At 38.0% G+C, this 15,874-nt stretch overlaps 1 protein-coding gene across 4 annotated transcripts in view; it reads right to left on the bottom strand.

The window, feature by feature from the left end:
- The window catches only part of als2b (alsin Rho guanine nucleotide exchange factor ALS2 b), a 33,962-nt gene extending 18,345 nt beyond the window's left edge, over positions 1 to 15,617 (bottom strand). For 2 of the 4 annotated variants that reach the window (XM_039689249.2, XM_039689250.2), the window contains exons 1-13: positions 15,418 to 15,617; positions 14,222 to 14,292; positions 13,964 to 14,112; positions 11,997 to 13,054; positions 10,370 to 10,546; positions 8,815 to 8,962; positions 8,240 to 8,290; positions 4,085 to 4,253; positions 3,809 to 3,905; positions 3,639 to 3,716; positions 1,738 to 1,932; positions 1,400 to 1,571; positions 586 to 775 (exon numbers count right to left, since the gene is read on the bottom strand). In XM_039689249.2, the coding sequence (XP_039545183.2) occupies positions 586 to 775; positions 1,400 to 1,571; positions 1,738 to 1,932; positions 3,639 to 3,716; positions 3,809 to 3,905; positions 4,085 to 4,253; positions 8,240 to 8,290; positions 8,815 to 8,962; positions 10,370 to 10,546; positions 11,997 to 13,054; positions 13,964 to 14,112; positions 14,222 to 14,238 (2,501 nt within the window). In that variant the 5' untranslated portion in view covers positions 14,239 to 14,292; positions 15,418 to 15,617. The remainder of the gene's footprint in view (positions 1 to 585; positions 776 to 1,399; positions 1,572 to 1,737; positions 1,933 to 3,638; positions 3,717 to 3,808; positions 3,906 to 4,084; positions 4,254 to 8,239; positions 8,291 to 8,814; positions 8,963 to 10,369; positions 10,547 to 11,996; positions 13,055 to 13,963; positions 14,113 to 14,221; positions 14,293 to 15,417) is intronic. The other 2 variants (XM_039689251.2, XM_039689252.2) reach the window with 1 other exon arrangement.
- Positions 15,618 to 15,874: the final 257 nt, after the last annotated feature.

Genomic DNA, 15,874 nt, shown 5'->3' with positions numbered 1-15,874 from the left:
GAATTGGCTGACATCGACTGAAATGACTATTTGCTCAAAAATCATAAAATACACTTGCTAGAGGCGACGTTGGATCGCAAACAGTAGACGACGATCCAAACTTGAGGATTAACTTTTAAACCACAACAACAGGATTAACCCACGACAGAACATTTATGTTCCCAAGAGACATTACCAGCTGTCGTTGAAACGGAGGATGGTGTACAGATCACAGAGGGCGGGGTCTATGCCACAACCACACTGTCAATCAAACCCCTTGCTCAATTCTACAGCACAAAGCGCTGAATTTTAGAACAGCTCGTTCTGAGACAGTGCACATGATTTATTGAGATTGTAAAAAAAACACTGGGTGGATTTTTATCATTCTAGGGTGGTTTTGCCCACACTGCCAACACACATTTATGTTCAAACACCATGTAAAAGTTAATTTTCCATAATAGGTGCCCTTTAAATATGGTCATGGCTGTGACATATCTACAAAGTACAGGGCAAAGGGTAACAAAAAACATTCAACCTCATAATCCACCCACTGAGGTAACCACTTCATGACTTCAGATTCTTTAATCGTGTGTGCTGTATACTTGCTCTGAATATGTGTCCAGGAACAGATGTGCATCGTCAAGAATAACAAGTCCTCGGATGTCACGTGAACGCCGCAGGAAAGTGGTTAGAGAGGCCGAGTTTTGACCCGTGAGCTGAGACAGCCGACTCAGTCGTCCAATCAGATTTTGCAGGAGCCCTGTAGTGGACTGACCGAGGCCGGAGCTAAGCGAATCTTTAAAAAAAAATAAAAATAAATAACGTAAGACTTAAAATCCCAAATGATTATTCAGACATACAGGACAGACATTTCTTGTTTTGGGCTTTATTTCTAAAAAAAAAAAAAAAAAAACTAGCAAAATTTCTAATAATTCTGAACACATAAATACTTACAGTTTTAAGTGTAACTGCATAATAAAAAAAATGTAAATTTTGAGAGCCATCTTTAAATATCTACACAAACACCATATTATACTACAGAATGTAGGTGTTAGTTTAGCATCATAAATATACTATTATAGTTTTTTTATATTTTGAATTAAATTAAATTTTTATAATTTCACTTTAAATTTTAGTTCAACATAATATAAATGCTTTGTATATGTGTCATAATTTATTAGTATTTAATCCTTATTTACTAATTTGAGTTATTTTAGTACTTCAACTTTAAATGAAAATGAGAAATTTGGCCTTGTTTTTTTCATTTAACATTAGTTTCATTTCAAGTAACACATTTTTGTATGGTTTTAAATTTAGTTAAAAATAATAACCTTGTTGCATGCATCAAAGAGGTTGTAAATTATTTCATTAATTTCAATTTCACTGAATTAGACACACACGCACACACACACTGTCATACCCAGTTTGAGCAATGGCTGGAGCAGAAGACTCTTGATATTGCTGAGTTTGCAGTAATATTTCCTCTCTGCAGCCGCCAGCTCATGCAGACTAGCAATAAAACCCATTACATTACGATCCGTCAGCGCCGCACATGTCCATCCACCTGCACACACACTGCTTACATAGCCCAACTACCACACAAACACAATAAAAAGAGACATAAGTTATGTAAATAACAGATAACACATCATCAATGTACAAAATGTAAAGAATTCGAGAATATAGTTTATTATATACAATAGCAATTCGAAGTGATGCTGATGATGATGATGATAATGATGACAAAGGCTTGCTCACATTCATACAAAAGGGCAGCAGCACTGGTTGCTGTGTGTACTCTCCGGTCTGCTCCTCCTCCTGCGTTTGCTCCGCCACTTCTTTCACCTGCTGCCCGCTGTAGTACAAGATTGGCTGCATACAGTCTCCATCAGCCAATAAGAGAGTGTGTTGCTGCCCCGCCCCGATATCCCACACGCGAATCCCATCTGACAGCTGCGCAAAGACAAAAGAGGACAAACAAAGCAAAAGAGAACATACAAAACAAACAAGTCATGAATCAGTATGTCAATGTCAACACAAATTTGGGCACTAGCAAGGGCCTTAATCCACTAAACATTGGACCACTGATGACTTGATTCACTGTTGCATGATTGTGTAATTGTGCATTAAACCATCATTGGTAATTCAATAACATCAGGAACAATATCCCATTGGTCTAAATGGTATTGTTTATCATGAATCTTCCTTGTAGATGTTATATAATACAGTGGTCTCATGAAATATGTACTCATCCTATATTTTAAACGGTTTAAGTGAACAACTGATGCTCACTTGTTTTTACAGTGCATTTTGGGAATTGTTAAGTATTTAATGTTTAAGTGCACCCTTGGCAGTGTTCTGACTACTGAATTAGGGAGCTGACCAAGACTCATCCAAACAAACTAAATACATGTGTACACTAGATGTCTAAAGAAGACTCACATTGCTGAAAGTAGTGTGTGAGTGTCAAACGTTGCAATATTCCTACACACAACTAGGCCAGAAAAAAAAAAAAACTGTTTTTGGGGACGGCCTCAAAACTAAAAAGAAATTGAAAAATCTAAAAATCTAAAAGTTTTCTTTTTTGGTAGTGTCATTCTGTTATATATTATTATATAATTTAATAACTGAATGGTATACCCTTATTTAAGTACCAATGTGTGTTGTTATATCGATACAATATTACAGAAATGATATGAGAAATAAAATGTATGTATTTGATTTAATAAAATTTACAAATGTTATAGAAATATATTTAAATATAATATATATATATATATATATATATATATATATATATATATACACTACAGTTCAAAAGTTTGGGGTTGGTAAGATTTTCCTATACAGTAAATACTGTAAAAATACAAAATATTATTAAAGGGATGCTCCACTTTTTTTTGGAAAAAGGCTCATTTTACAACTCCCCCAGAGTTAAACAGTTGAGTTTTACCGTTTTCGAATCCATTCAGACGATTTTCTGATATTTGGAAGAAATATATACTATGGAAGTCAATGAGACCAGAAACTGTCTGGTTACGAATATTCTTCTAAAAATCAGAAAATCAGCTGAATGGATTCGAAAACGGTAAAACTCAAATGTTTAACTCTGGGGGAGTTGTAAAATGAGCCTATTTCCAAAAAAAGTGGAGTATCCCTTTAATTGATTGTAAAATGTAATATATTTCTGTGATGGTGAAGCTGAATTTTCAGCAACAATTTCAGTGTCACATGATCCTTCAGAAATCATTCTAATATGCTGATTCAAGAAACATCAGCAGATCAAGAAACGTTTTTATTATTACCACAGTTGTGCTGTTTAATATTTTTGTGGAAACGTGATTTTTTTTTATTCAGGATTCTTTGACGAATAGAAAAACCATAAAGCAGCATTTAGCTAAAAATTTATTTGATAAATATCTTTATTTTTATCCTTGTTGAATTAAAGTATTACTGTCTTTCACTTTTGAATGTTTGTGAAGAAAATATAGATTAAAAATTGACAAATATTAGCTTTTTAATGACTTTTTTAAAAACCATTTTAATTTAATAAAAAAAAATTAATTAAAAAAACAAAGTTTCCAAACTTTTTGATCCATTTCAAAATGTTATTCTCCCTGTAGTGATATTTTTCTGTATTATGTATATGCACAATATACCTTGGCTAAATGAGGGAAGCTGGTGGGTGATTCCATGTGTCCCAACTGCCCAGAAGTGTTACATCCCCAGGAGAACACCTGCAATACACACACACATTACAGGAGGATTACACTAATACACACTCACCGCTCAAGAGAAAAGCCACAGATATGCAGGTGAAGTGTGTCACCTGTGATTGGGCAGTCAGGGCGAGAGAGTGATGAGCACCTGCAGCCACTCTCAACACCTCTTTCCCATTCAGACTCTTTACACAGACGGGCTGCAGTCTGGAAAGAAAGAGGGAGAGAAAACACTACATTAGGTTCCTCTGTGAAGCATCTAATGAGGCTGTCCTCATTTTGGCAGAGCGCATTGAATTTAAAGCCCTGGACTCTTATGTAATTCATGAGTTGTTATTGAAGACTGGAGCTCTTCGTGCCAACCCTAATGAAGGAAAGAGTCTGACCTGGGAAGGAGGTCACCATGTCCAAGCTGCCCTTCCTGGCCTCGGCCCCAGCTCCACACTTCTGTCTGCAAAGAAGGCAGGTGGGCATCGGCCTCAGGTATGCCTCCTGGAGTGAGCGGGATGGCCCGTGCACGGGGGCGGCTCGTTCGCCGCAAAAGACGAGGAGACACTGAGAGAGTAGGAACGAGAGAGCGAGAATAAACAACAAAACATATTCAAAGAAATTTGGAACCTCAATATACAAGACCCTATCATACACCCGGCGCAATGCAGTGTTTTTTAGTTTCAGCCCGACGCAATTATCATTTTCACATCCTGCGCCACATAGTTTAATTGCAAATGCATTTGCGCCCATCTGTGTGCCCATGCTCTGAAAACGAGGTGTGTTTAGGCGCAATGTTGGCGTGTTGCTATTTTGAGGCAACTGAAATAGACTGCGCCATTGACCAACAAAAACGTCTTTACACGAGAACGCTCGCGGCTAAAACGTAAAAATATTTTATCGGATGTGCCTTTCGTTTACACGGCGACGGTGTTTTTGAGGCTTAAAAACGCAAAAAAGTGAAACCACCCTCCAGAGTGGAAATCTTAAAAACGCTCCACCGTCGCGTTCCCGTGTAAAGGGTAAAGACGCAAAAGTCTGCTTGACAGTGAATGTTGTACGCAGGCGCGCGGACTTGGTGTTGCTGTAGTATGCACTCCGAGCTACCTGGAGTGCATACTACATTGAATTTCACAGACTTTTGTGTCACCATTTTCCCACTCAAAACGCTCGTCTAAACGCAGAATAAAAAGTGATGACGCAACGCCACTTTCGCGTTTTCTCTTCAGAATCGTTTCCGTGTAAACGAAGCCTTAAAGGGTGCTTTAGTAATGTGCGCCTATAGGTGGGTCCAACACGAGCGTACACTCTGCTTAGTACACACACAGGAACGCACAGCAGCACACAAACATGCCAAATATTAAAAATAAAAGTATTACATTGTTTTTGGCCTGATGGTCACCTCACGCACGAGCAGATCCGTTTATTCGCTAGAGAAGAGTTCAGTTAGCCTGGTTAAAACCAGACCATTCTCAGTTGTAACCGAGTTATGGTCTGGCAAAGCGTCATAGACAAATAATTTCCAGAGGACGTTGCGGATAGACCTAAAACCAATCAGAGCGATGAAGGAGATGACGTATGCAGAGCGGCGGAGAAACATCTCCGATTGTTGTTCTTCACTCGGTTTTTAACAAAAAGGAAACGTTCAAATCACTTAAAACAGACACGATAGCTGATTCGAACGAGTGATGTTCGATGGCGGCATCCATCTTTGTAATGTGGGCTACAAAATCTGCTTCAAAATCCCAGTGCTGTCGTCATCGTGTAAAGCCCGCCCCAACGTATCTGATTGGTGCCTTGATTTCGACCGATTGGAAGTGGGCTTGAATGAGCTCTTTGCCAGACTAGCTTTCAGAGCAAATCTAAAATTGCCAGAAATTTTTCCCAAGCTAACGTTCAGTCTTTCCGCTCGCAAATCCCACCATGTAAATAGCGAATCCGCCATGACACGAGCACAACTGGCTTTTAAAGGGAATGGGAAAAACTCTACTCTCTTGCAAGTTACACGCAAAACACACCGATTGCTCATTGAGAGATTAGGGACAACCATTTTGGACCATTTTTCCCGTCGTTAAACTAGCAAAAGTGGATTCGGACACGGCTTTAGTGCCGTGTGCTTTAGATCATGAGCTTAGATCATTAAAATAGGGCCCTTAGAGGCAGAACACAATCCACTTCCAAACAAAGACAGATCATAAGAAAATGCATCTCTGTCAGATTGTTCCTCATAGAATATGCATTAGTTTGATTCTGCTGTATGAACACAAACAAAGAGCATAGGGAAAATTCCCATGATTTATTTAACAGCACAGACGAAGACCCACAGACTCGGCTAACTTCAGTTCAACTCTCTGTAAAACACACTCATATATACACGGTATGGCCAGGTGCACACACAAGTAAACACACACAGACTTCTGTCATGCTGCGTTATGTTCCAGCCCCACTGGGGTCCATCTGTCACGCAGGAGGGGGCGAGGAGACGAGAAAAGGTGTGTATGTAGCAGGTAGCTGGACGCCATTGTCTTCTCTAGCCTGTGTATCAGGCTTCAGCGGATTTATGAACTCAGACAAACACACAACCAGGCTGAGGTACACTTTTAAAAATAAAGGCTCTTTACTGGCATCGATGGTTCGCTGAAGAACCATGAACATTCCTTTTCATTGTACAAAAGGTTCTTTATATTTTCATTCTAAGAAGAAAATGTTTCTGGGAAATGGAACTGATCACTGAAAGGTTCTTTGGCGAAACCAAAATGGTTATTTCCCCTTTGAGAAACTTTATTTTTAAGAGTGTGTCCTGGAGCCTCATGAGCAGAGAGGTCCAAAATAAATTCTCATGTCACACACATACTCAGCAAACTAAATGTAAATCACTTTAAAAACATGCAAAGCACTAGAGCAGAAGGTTTCTGACATCTCTGGAAAGTTTTGATTACATAAATTAAAAGAGGGATGTATTCATGCATCTACAACCTGCTTGTTACTTAAAATCAGAAGGTCTACTTCTCACTAAATTGAATTTCACAAAGTGTCAACAACATGACTTGGTCAAATTTGTCCCTAAACACAAGTATAAAAAATAAATTATATTTTAATAAAAAATAAATGAAGCAAGAATTTTCTGCATTATGCCATTTTTCTGAAAATTATGCATATTTTCACCCAAATTGAATTACTCTGTGAAAATTCAAATAAAAATTTGAATTCTAAAAAATGTCTTTAAACATGCAATACGGTTCAAAAGTGTGGGGTCTTTAAGATGATTTATTGTTTTTAAAAGATGTCTCTATGCTCACCGAACCTGCATTTATTTTCTTAAAATTCAAATAATAAATACAAATTACAATACCTGCTTTCTATTTGAATATGTTTTGAAATGTAATTTATTCCTGTGATTGCAAAGCTGAATTTTCAGCATCATTACTCCAGTCTTCAGTGTCACATGGTCTTTCAGAAGTCATTCTAATATGCTGATTTGGTGAAAACAGTTGCACTTCTTAATGTTTTGGAGTTTGAATCTCTTTTTATTTTTAAGAAATTATTATACTGCCCTTTAATTTACTCTGTAGTCTGATTTCAATAAAAATAAACTTTGTGTTGAAGTATTTTTTAATTTCTATATTTCAATTGCTATAGAATATAATAACTAAAGAAAATGAGACTTACAAAAACTGTAAATTAAAATAAAAAACTAAAGTGATGTCAAATGTCTAGACACATTACAGTAATATGAATTTGGGTGTAAAATGTGCTTCACTAAATGTCATGAAAATGATGATAATCATAATGCAAATAGTTTTCATGCAAAAAAAATCATTTTCATTTTAAAGGAGTAGTTCACTTAGAAAAAATGTTTTGCTAATAATTTACTCACCCCCATGTCATCCAAGATATCCATGTCTTTCTTTCTTCAGTCGAAAAGATGAAAACATTCCAGGATTTTTCTCCATATAATTCACTTTACAGGTCACCATAATCAATGCAAATTGCAAACTGTTCAAAGGGCTTTAAACGATTCCAGACGATGAAAAAGGGTCTTATCGAGCGAAACGATCGCTCATTAAAAAAAATTAAAATAAAGTTTAGTCATTCAATAAATGAAATGAACGAATTGACTCGGAAAAAGATTCGTTCATTTTGATGAACAAGTTCGAACAGGAGAGTCAAGAACGTGCATCACAGAACAGAGCAAGGCGACCATTTGAGCTTATAAAACTTAAACTTAGTTTATCGTCTGGAATCCTTTAAAGCCCTTTAAACAGTTTGCAGTTCGCACTGAAATTGTCTTTTGGACCTTGAACCGTTTGGTTCCCAGTAAAGTGCATTATATGGTGAAAAATCCTGGAATGTTTTCATCAAAAACCTTAATTTCTTTTCGACTGAAGAAAGAAAGACATGGACATCTTGGACGACATGGGGGTGAGTAAATTATCAGCAAAAGTTTTTTTTAAAGTGAACTACTCCTTTAAGCTAAAATTTGTTTCCGTGAGATTCACTAATAAATCTACTTCTAATCTACGCTTTGTACAACTGCAACTACACATAAATACCTTCAGATGTTGAGTAGGATGCCCACACCGTCACCTCAAATGCTGCATTGTCTGTAACGATGGCAACAGCAATATAGAAAACCTGTCCACAAGTGCCGTCGGTAGAAATTTGAAGGCCAAAAAAAGCCATGCCTTTAACAAACACATTACAGTACGCATAAATTTCCCAATCTGTGATTTGGAGGGATTTACTCTGAACTGAACGAACTAAGCCTTAACATACTGCACAGGATTAAGATTAAACATATTTAACTAATAAAAGAATACATTAGCAATCCTCCCTCTGGTTCACATGGGTCTAAAGAGTGGTACAGTCTAGTTACGCCCTCTATACTCAGATGATTATAAAACCAGACCATTTTCTTGAAATATTTATGAAATTTGTTACAAAAAGGAATGGAGTTGTTAGTTATTCATAGCCTCTGCAGCAGAAAAACCAAGCGTGTTGACGGAATAGCAAATGCTCTCGACAACTAGTCCATGCTCATGAAAACTCAAGCGTAGACACACATCCCCACACATTACGGACTTATGGAGACGGTACACTGGGTGTAAGAGAAGGAGAGCGTGTGTACCCTGAGAGAGCAGACCAGGCAGGGACAGGCGACGGCTAAGCTCCGCCTCCTCCTCGCGGATGTCCCCCAGGCTGGAGCTTTTCTTCCCCTGCATGGGCTCCTCCAGACGGAGTCTCTCCTCCACTCGCTCACGGCCCTCTCCTGGAGCCTGGAACACAACAACTCTGGTCAAACACATCATAGCTGGATCATCATTAGGGGTGTAACGGTACACAAGCATGACGGTTCGGTAAGAACTTCGGTATTGAAGTATTCGATATTCGGTACAGCGGGGGTAGGCCTATTCGATACAACAACGGTATTCGGTATAACACTCAAATGAAAAAAACATGTACATTTCACATGAGGCAGGTTGTGCATTAACTTCTCCAATTCATTATTGAAATATAATCATTTACACAGTTACAATCATGACTTGTTTTCATAATAAATTTATTTAAACATTTATTAAAATAATTAAGACATTACTAATGGGTAAAGCAATTATAATGAAAATATAAGCTAATAAAGGGCATATATTTAGTGAAATTCTCCCTCTAGAGATCATTTCTCTAGTGAACACTAGAGAAATGAAGACACTATATGACTTGCCTGAGGTAAATTTAACAGTGTTGTAGTACTCGAGACTCGGACTCGGTCTCGAGACCATATTTTAATGGTCTTGGTCTTGTCATGGACTCGTGTGCATTTGGACTCGGAATTGACTCGTACTCGAACATTATTTTTTTTTAGGACTCGGACTTGTTCCCGAGTCCACTCGAGTTCAATTCAAAATATTTTTCATGATTATTAATGTATGTTAATAAAATATTTCTTTAAATTGATTGACGCCCACTCGCCCAGTGATTGGTGATTTTCTAGTGCGCAACTGCACATGACAAATTGTAATAAAATTACTTTAAACACCACCTACTATGTGGCCTTTTTACCCTAAACTGATCATATTTTTTAAACTTTAAGTAAATTTAGTAAAAAAAAAAAAAAAGGATTTCTCTTAGTAAATAAAAGTAAATTAGGTAATCAACCCTCACTGGTCTCGGTCTCGACTCGGACTCGACTGTCTCTGGTCTCGGACTCGACTCGGACTCGAGTGAGGTGGTCTCGACTACAACACTGAAATTTAATGCAACGCGATATCTTCTCAAGCTGTTTTATTGACGCCTTTCTGTTTGAAACAAGATTACAAAACATATCTGTGCAGAGATCATCTGTTCTTTTTCCTATTGTGGTTAGCAAACATCGTTGCATTACCAAGCGCGCCCTCTTCTGGATTGGAGTGTGGATTGTCTGTGACTGACTCTATTTGACGTCTGACTGTATAAACTGAACCGAATACATGTACTGTTACCCAGAAATGACATAAAAAATGTCACCCAAAAATGACATAATTATATAGAAAATGTATTTGTTTAATAATGTTTAAAGAGCGTGATTCTGATTGAGGCCTTTTTCAAGTTTGGGCAGACATTGAGGCAAAGAAAAACCCTGATAACTTGACAGGCATGTCAATGTAATGAATATTTAACATGAAATACACACTGGAAAATACACTTACCCAGTAACCAATGACTTTTCTCAGAGAGAGAGCTTCATATGTGGACACTACACGTTCCCCCACTGCAGAAGCACAGGACACCACCAAGTTGTTCAACGCAGAGCCCATTGGAGTCACAGACTGGGCGACCGGGATCAAGGGGTCAGAGGTGAAAGGATCAGCAGGGTCACTGGAGAGCTGTGATAGGACAGATGTGAGCTGCACATGAGAGTTCTGAATTGCACATTTAGAAGAAAGTGAACAGTTTGAATTACGATGTCTTGGGATGGTCAACTTGTTGGACAGGGATGGTCAATAAACAAAAATATAGACATTTTTAGCTATAATATTTGTTAAATGGGAAGTTGTCAACTTCTCGGGGATTTAGCATGATGACGAACTAACAGTTAAAATGACAAAATCTGTTAAAACCATTTACTCATGCACCCTCATGTCATTCCAAACCTATATGACCATTTATTGGTTTTAGTGACCACTGACTTCCATTGTAATGACAAAAAACACTGAGACATTTCTCAAGACACCTTCTTTTATTTTCCACAGAAGATAGAAAGTCATACATTTTTGGAATGACACGTGGATGAGTAAATTATATATTTCAATTTTGGGCTAAATTATTTAATGAAAACTTTTGGGCCAAATTTATCCCTTTGGATATAGAGATATAGATATGTAGTTGTACATGTACATTTCAATCTATTTTCATATTATCATTTAGATTACTTCTGCCTGACTTAAAGTTTTTTTTTTTTAAATGCTAATTTAATACTATTGTTAAAAGTAATCTTCAACATAATGTCCATTTTTTATACTGTACCATATATTATAATGTTGTAAAAAGCCAAAACTCACTTCTAACATTTACTATTACCTATTTTAGTTTTTGGTGGTTATTCTTAACTAATTTAGCCAAAATAGTACTGGATTTATAATGCCGGCCAGCTATCAGTTATCAGTATCAGCTACTGGTGCATTTACCCAATGCATTCTGTACAGCGACCTAACTGCTGTCTTCATAACTATCGCAAGTGACAAAGTTAATAAAATGTATGTAGAGATATCCAACTAGGAGTGTTCATTTATCAACTTAATGTTTACGATGTCATATTCTGAATGTTCTGCTTATATAAACCCTAAACTTTGCAGTCTGATTCACCAAACTGGAAAAAGCCACCGATTATAATATCACCAGAACCATGACATAATGCCTTGATTTTACCTAAAAGTAAAGCTGAAAATATGACAGAAGAGCATTTTTTAGCAAAAATTTTGCAAATATTTCGTCTCCTCCATTGACCAGTTCATAACATGTTAATACGCATATGCAATTTCGTACAAAGTAAAATGTACATAAATAGAGATCTTATTAAATAAAAACGCATCAAGCACTCCCTATGTGTGCAAGGTATTTATAAATCTGATTGAGGAGAGTCCTATTCAACAGTTTTATGATTAGCTTTTCCTAGTAATCAAATTATATCAGGTCTACACCACTCTTTTCGCTCCGATCGAGCTTTATCAGACCAATTAACTTGTTTATATGAAGTATTTTCAATCCGACTGAGCCAACTCATGGTTTATTATTTGGATGCATGTAAACGTAGCTACTGTTGTGCCAGAGACTAACCTGAGCAGAATGAAGTGTGCTGGGGGTCTTGGCGACGTGCTCTGCCAGGGCATGATCAGAGAGTCTCTTAAGATAGGCCTTCACAGCCTGCTCATCGGGGAATGGGGAGTACTTCCCCCCTGGGGCACGACAGCTGTCCGGCTCAAGGGTGCAGGACTCCGAGGCTTCCACACAAACCTCTTCATTTGCGACCGGAGCTTCATTTTCAGTCGGGACTTCTATGGTTGGTTCTACAGGTTCTTGGCTAGATGCAGGAACCTGAATTTGGGGTTCGGAGGCAGGTGTGCTGTCAGGAAGAAGGGTAGATTCAGGGATTGTGCTGGAGGTGGGTGATCTTAGAATCTGGGTGGGCATGGATGGAACGGGTTCTGTAGGAGAGCTCTTGCCTTGATGAACTTGTTCTGGGCTGCCCTCTAATGCAGACTTGGTCCCGCTGCTGTCAAGCTCAACACCTAGTGGACAGTGATGGCCATCAGAGATGATCACGTGGTCCTCTTTGTCAGTCATAGTGTACAGCAGCTGATGGCACTGACCGCACTTGTCTTGAGGGGGTTTTCGAGGCACCAGAGCCTCAGAACTTCGCACCACAGCCAGGCTGTGAGCGGCTCCACAGGCTACCTGCAACACGTGCCTTCCCGCCAGGGGCTCTACCTTCTGGGGCTTCCAGACAGGAAACGTGGAAGTGTTCAGGCCCAGCTGGCACCCGCTGCCCCAAGCCCAGACTTCGTGCTTGGATGAAAGAGCGAGAGTGTGCTGGTCCCCACATGCCACCTCCAGGATCTTCACCGTCTGAGGGGGGGTGAACTCAGAGTCAAGCACGCCCACAGGGGTAGGGTTAGGGATAACAGAGAGTCCCAAAAGGCCACACTGGCCGTGAGCGTTTTCTCCCCACATGTGCACGCCTCCATCCTCCGTTACTACTCCACTGTGGGCGGAGCCAGCAGCCACAAAAACAACATGTTGTTCGCTAAGCACCGCCTCCAAAACGGGCTCAGTCGCTACTGATGATGTTTGGTTCTGTTTCCAAGGCAATTCACCAAAACTGTAGACTTGGCCCCCTAAATATAGTATAGAAATTCTTACATATTGGGATTTGCCATATCATTGCATATCAAAATGTATGAGTAGCAAGCAATAGTTGAATCTTTTCAAAAGCATCGGTTTAAAGCAGTGGTTCTCAACCAAGGGACCTCAGTACACTTCCAAGGGTGCCACAGGATGACTTAGATTATTTCAAACAATTTTCCCTCTCAATAATGAGAGTTTTTATTCAAGAATGAACAATTTGAAAACTTACGGAACCACAAAGTGAGTCCTTAATTGATTTAATATTTCTACACTCTCAGTTTCTGTCAATAATAATTAAAAAAAAATTAAAAATCTGCTTTGTCATAATTACAGGAGAAATGGCAGAAGAAATATTTTAAAGTGAGGTCACATTCACCGTTTATCGAATGTTTGCAGGCAAAATCCACACAATCTGGAATTTCAAATTTCCAAATCAATTTCAAATTATTAATTATTTTTCCATTTTAGGATAGTTCACCCAAATGTCAAATAGAATGAAAGTCAGAGGGGTCTAAAACAATACTTTACACCAACAGCTTTCATTTTTTCACAATATCTTTTGTGTTCCATAAAAGAAACAAAGGTTTGGGACTGACATTAGGGTGAGTAAATAATGACAGTATTTTAATTTTTGGAAGACCTATCCCATTAAATTACTGTGCAAACATAACCAAGACCTCTCACCACTTTTAAACACAGATGTTATTATATTTTGATAAAAGAGATGACTTGCACACATTTAGCATAACGTAACTAGCTTCGATAAATTGTATTAATTTGACAACGACTTCAAACATAAAGCTCATCAAATAGCTCTTTGCATCTATTCTACAGTGTTTCCCAGCCAAATTTGCATGTGCATCTATGCCTTGATCGCGTGTGAATTATAAATGCATTACCCTCTACTAGCAGAACACCATGATTTGCTCCGAGGGCAGCCTGGAGCACAGGCCGAGAGAGCAGCACCCTCTCTGGTGTGGTGCTGTAGGAATATCCCCTCCACGTGTGGAGCAAACCCCTCTCCCCAGAACCGTCCTCCTCACCAGAACTACAAACACAGAGATGGACACAGTCATGAGACAAGAAACAAACACTAAGAAGTATACAAACACTGCTTTGTTTAACCCTGCTGGCAGTCTGTCTTTGAACGCACTCACCTTATCTGCTTCTCCATCTCTAAACGTTCCCCATGTCCCGGCTGTTGCGTTTGTCACCGTAGATGATTGTCCTGTGAGAGAACGGGTGCCAAATGATTTCAGATGCTGAATGACAACAAAACTTGTTTGTTTAAAACGGTCACCCCTTGAACAAAGGCTTTGAGATACAGACCTTTTAGAGATTATTACAGAAGAGAAAGCAGCTTCAAAAATGAAAGTGTAAAAAAGTTATAGGTTAAATTTTATGTTTAAGCATGTGTTCTGAATTATTCTATTCAAAATATATATTTTACAAAATAATTCCGACTCTAAAATTCAAATGTATGAATTTTACGTCTATATGTCTAAGTTGTGTTTAAAATTTAAATGTGATGTCAAAATATTTTAAAGCAGCATTTTCATAATAACGCAATGTCCAATTTCAAAACGGGTTTCACAGGATTAATTTTGAGTGTGTGAGTGAATTTTTAACCTTTTGAATGATAATTTGTGATTATTACTAAATTAAGTATTGATGATACTAAACTAATAATAATACTAACATACTAAACTAATTTTCCTGAGACATGTTTCCAATGCTTCATTGAACTACAGTCACGAGAATGACCTAATTCTGAAGAATATAATATAATAAGTCTAGATTAGACTTTGATTAGATAGACTCTTGGCTCTCGACTAACTGTGTAAACACATGTGTACACACACCGATCAGGGACAAAGGTGACGTAGGGCTGTGATGAAATCATCAGCTGAATTGACAAAAACACAACAGCTGTCTAATAAATGTACATTTTCTTATAATGAATATTAACAACTCCTATTCTGAGTTCTTCTGTAAAGCACAAGCTGTCAAGCCGGTTAAGCTGGACATGAAAAAAATGACATGAAATAGAGCAATAAGAAAACTCATAAAGATTAGCTTATCAGCTAGAATATTCCAATTGATAACAATGATTCATATGATAATGTCTAATATGAAACTAAACATGCCTAATTACACCAAAGCTCAACAAATTTAGAGAAACAGCGTCGACAGGTGGGGATCATGTTAACTGATGAGTGGAAGATTACACTAACGTTACTGTAAAGTCATACAAATACAATGCAGTCCATTGAAGACAGAAACATTCATAATCTCCATATTCGCTGCTTTAATATCAATCTGATATAGATTATTATGCTTCGTTCATTCTTACCTCAATATGTCCGAAGCGAATTGTTCTTGGTTTAAAATATATCTTGTCAGCTTTTTAAAACGCTTGACCAGAGATGTAACTTAACGTTAGTGTAACCGGTAAAGAAAGTAGCAGACAGATAGCAGAGCGAAGCTCATGATGATGATATTAATCGGGTGTGTTGTTGTGGTGGATGTTGTGCGCGCTTCAATGCACGGAGAAGCAGGAGGGACAAACTAGATGGAGTATTTACGCTTTCGCTTTTTCTACTCGGGCAGGTAGGATGAGAGGTGAGTTGGTTGCTTGAAATGCTCAGCTGGAAAGCTAAATATATTATTTGATAAATCTATGGAAACGTTCGATTAATAATAATATATGTATTAATATTGCTCTTGCAGTTGTCTTCGTGTCACTTGCGCTATATATTTTTTACGTAGACTATTTTTCTTAAAGGGCTAGTTCAACCAAACATGAACTA

Source organism: Pimephales promelas, chromosome 8 (genome assembly GCF_988280905.1).
Source record: "Pimephales promelas chromosome 8, fPimPro1.hap1.1, whole genome shotgun sequence".
Lineage (NCBI taxonomy): Eukaryota > Metazoa > Chordata > Actinopteri > Cypriniformes > Leuciscidae > Pimephales > Pimephales promelas.
The sequence above is the reverse complement of the archived record's forward strand: the minus strand, read 5'-3'. Positions and strand labels throughout refer to the sequence as shown.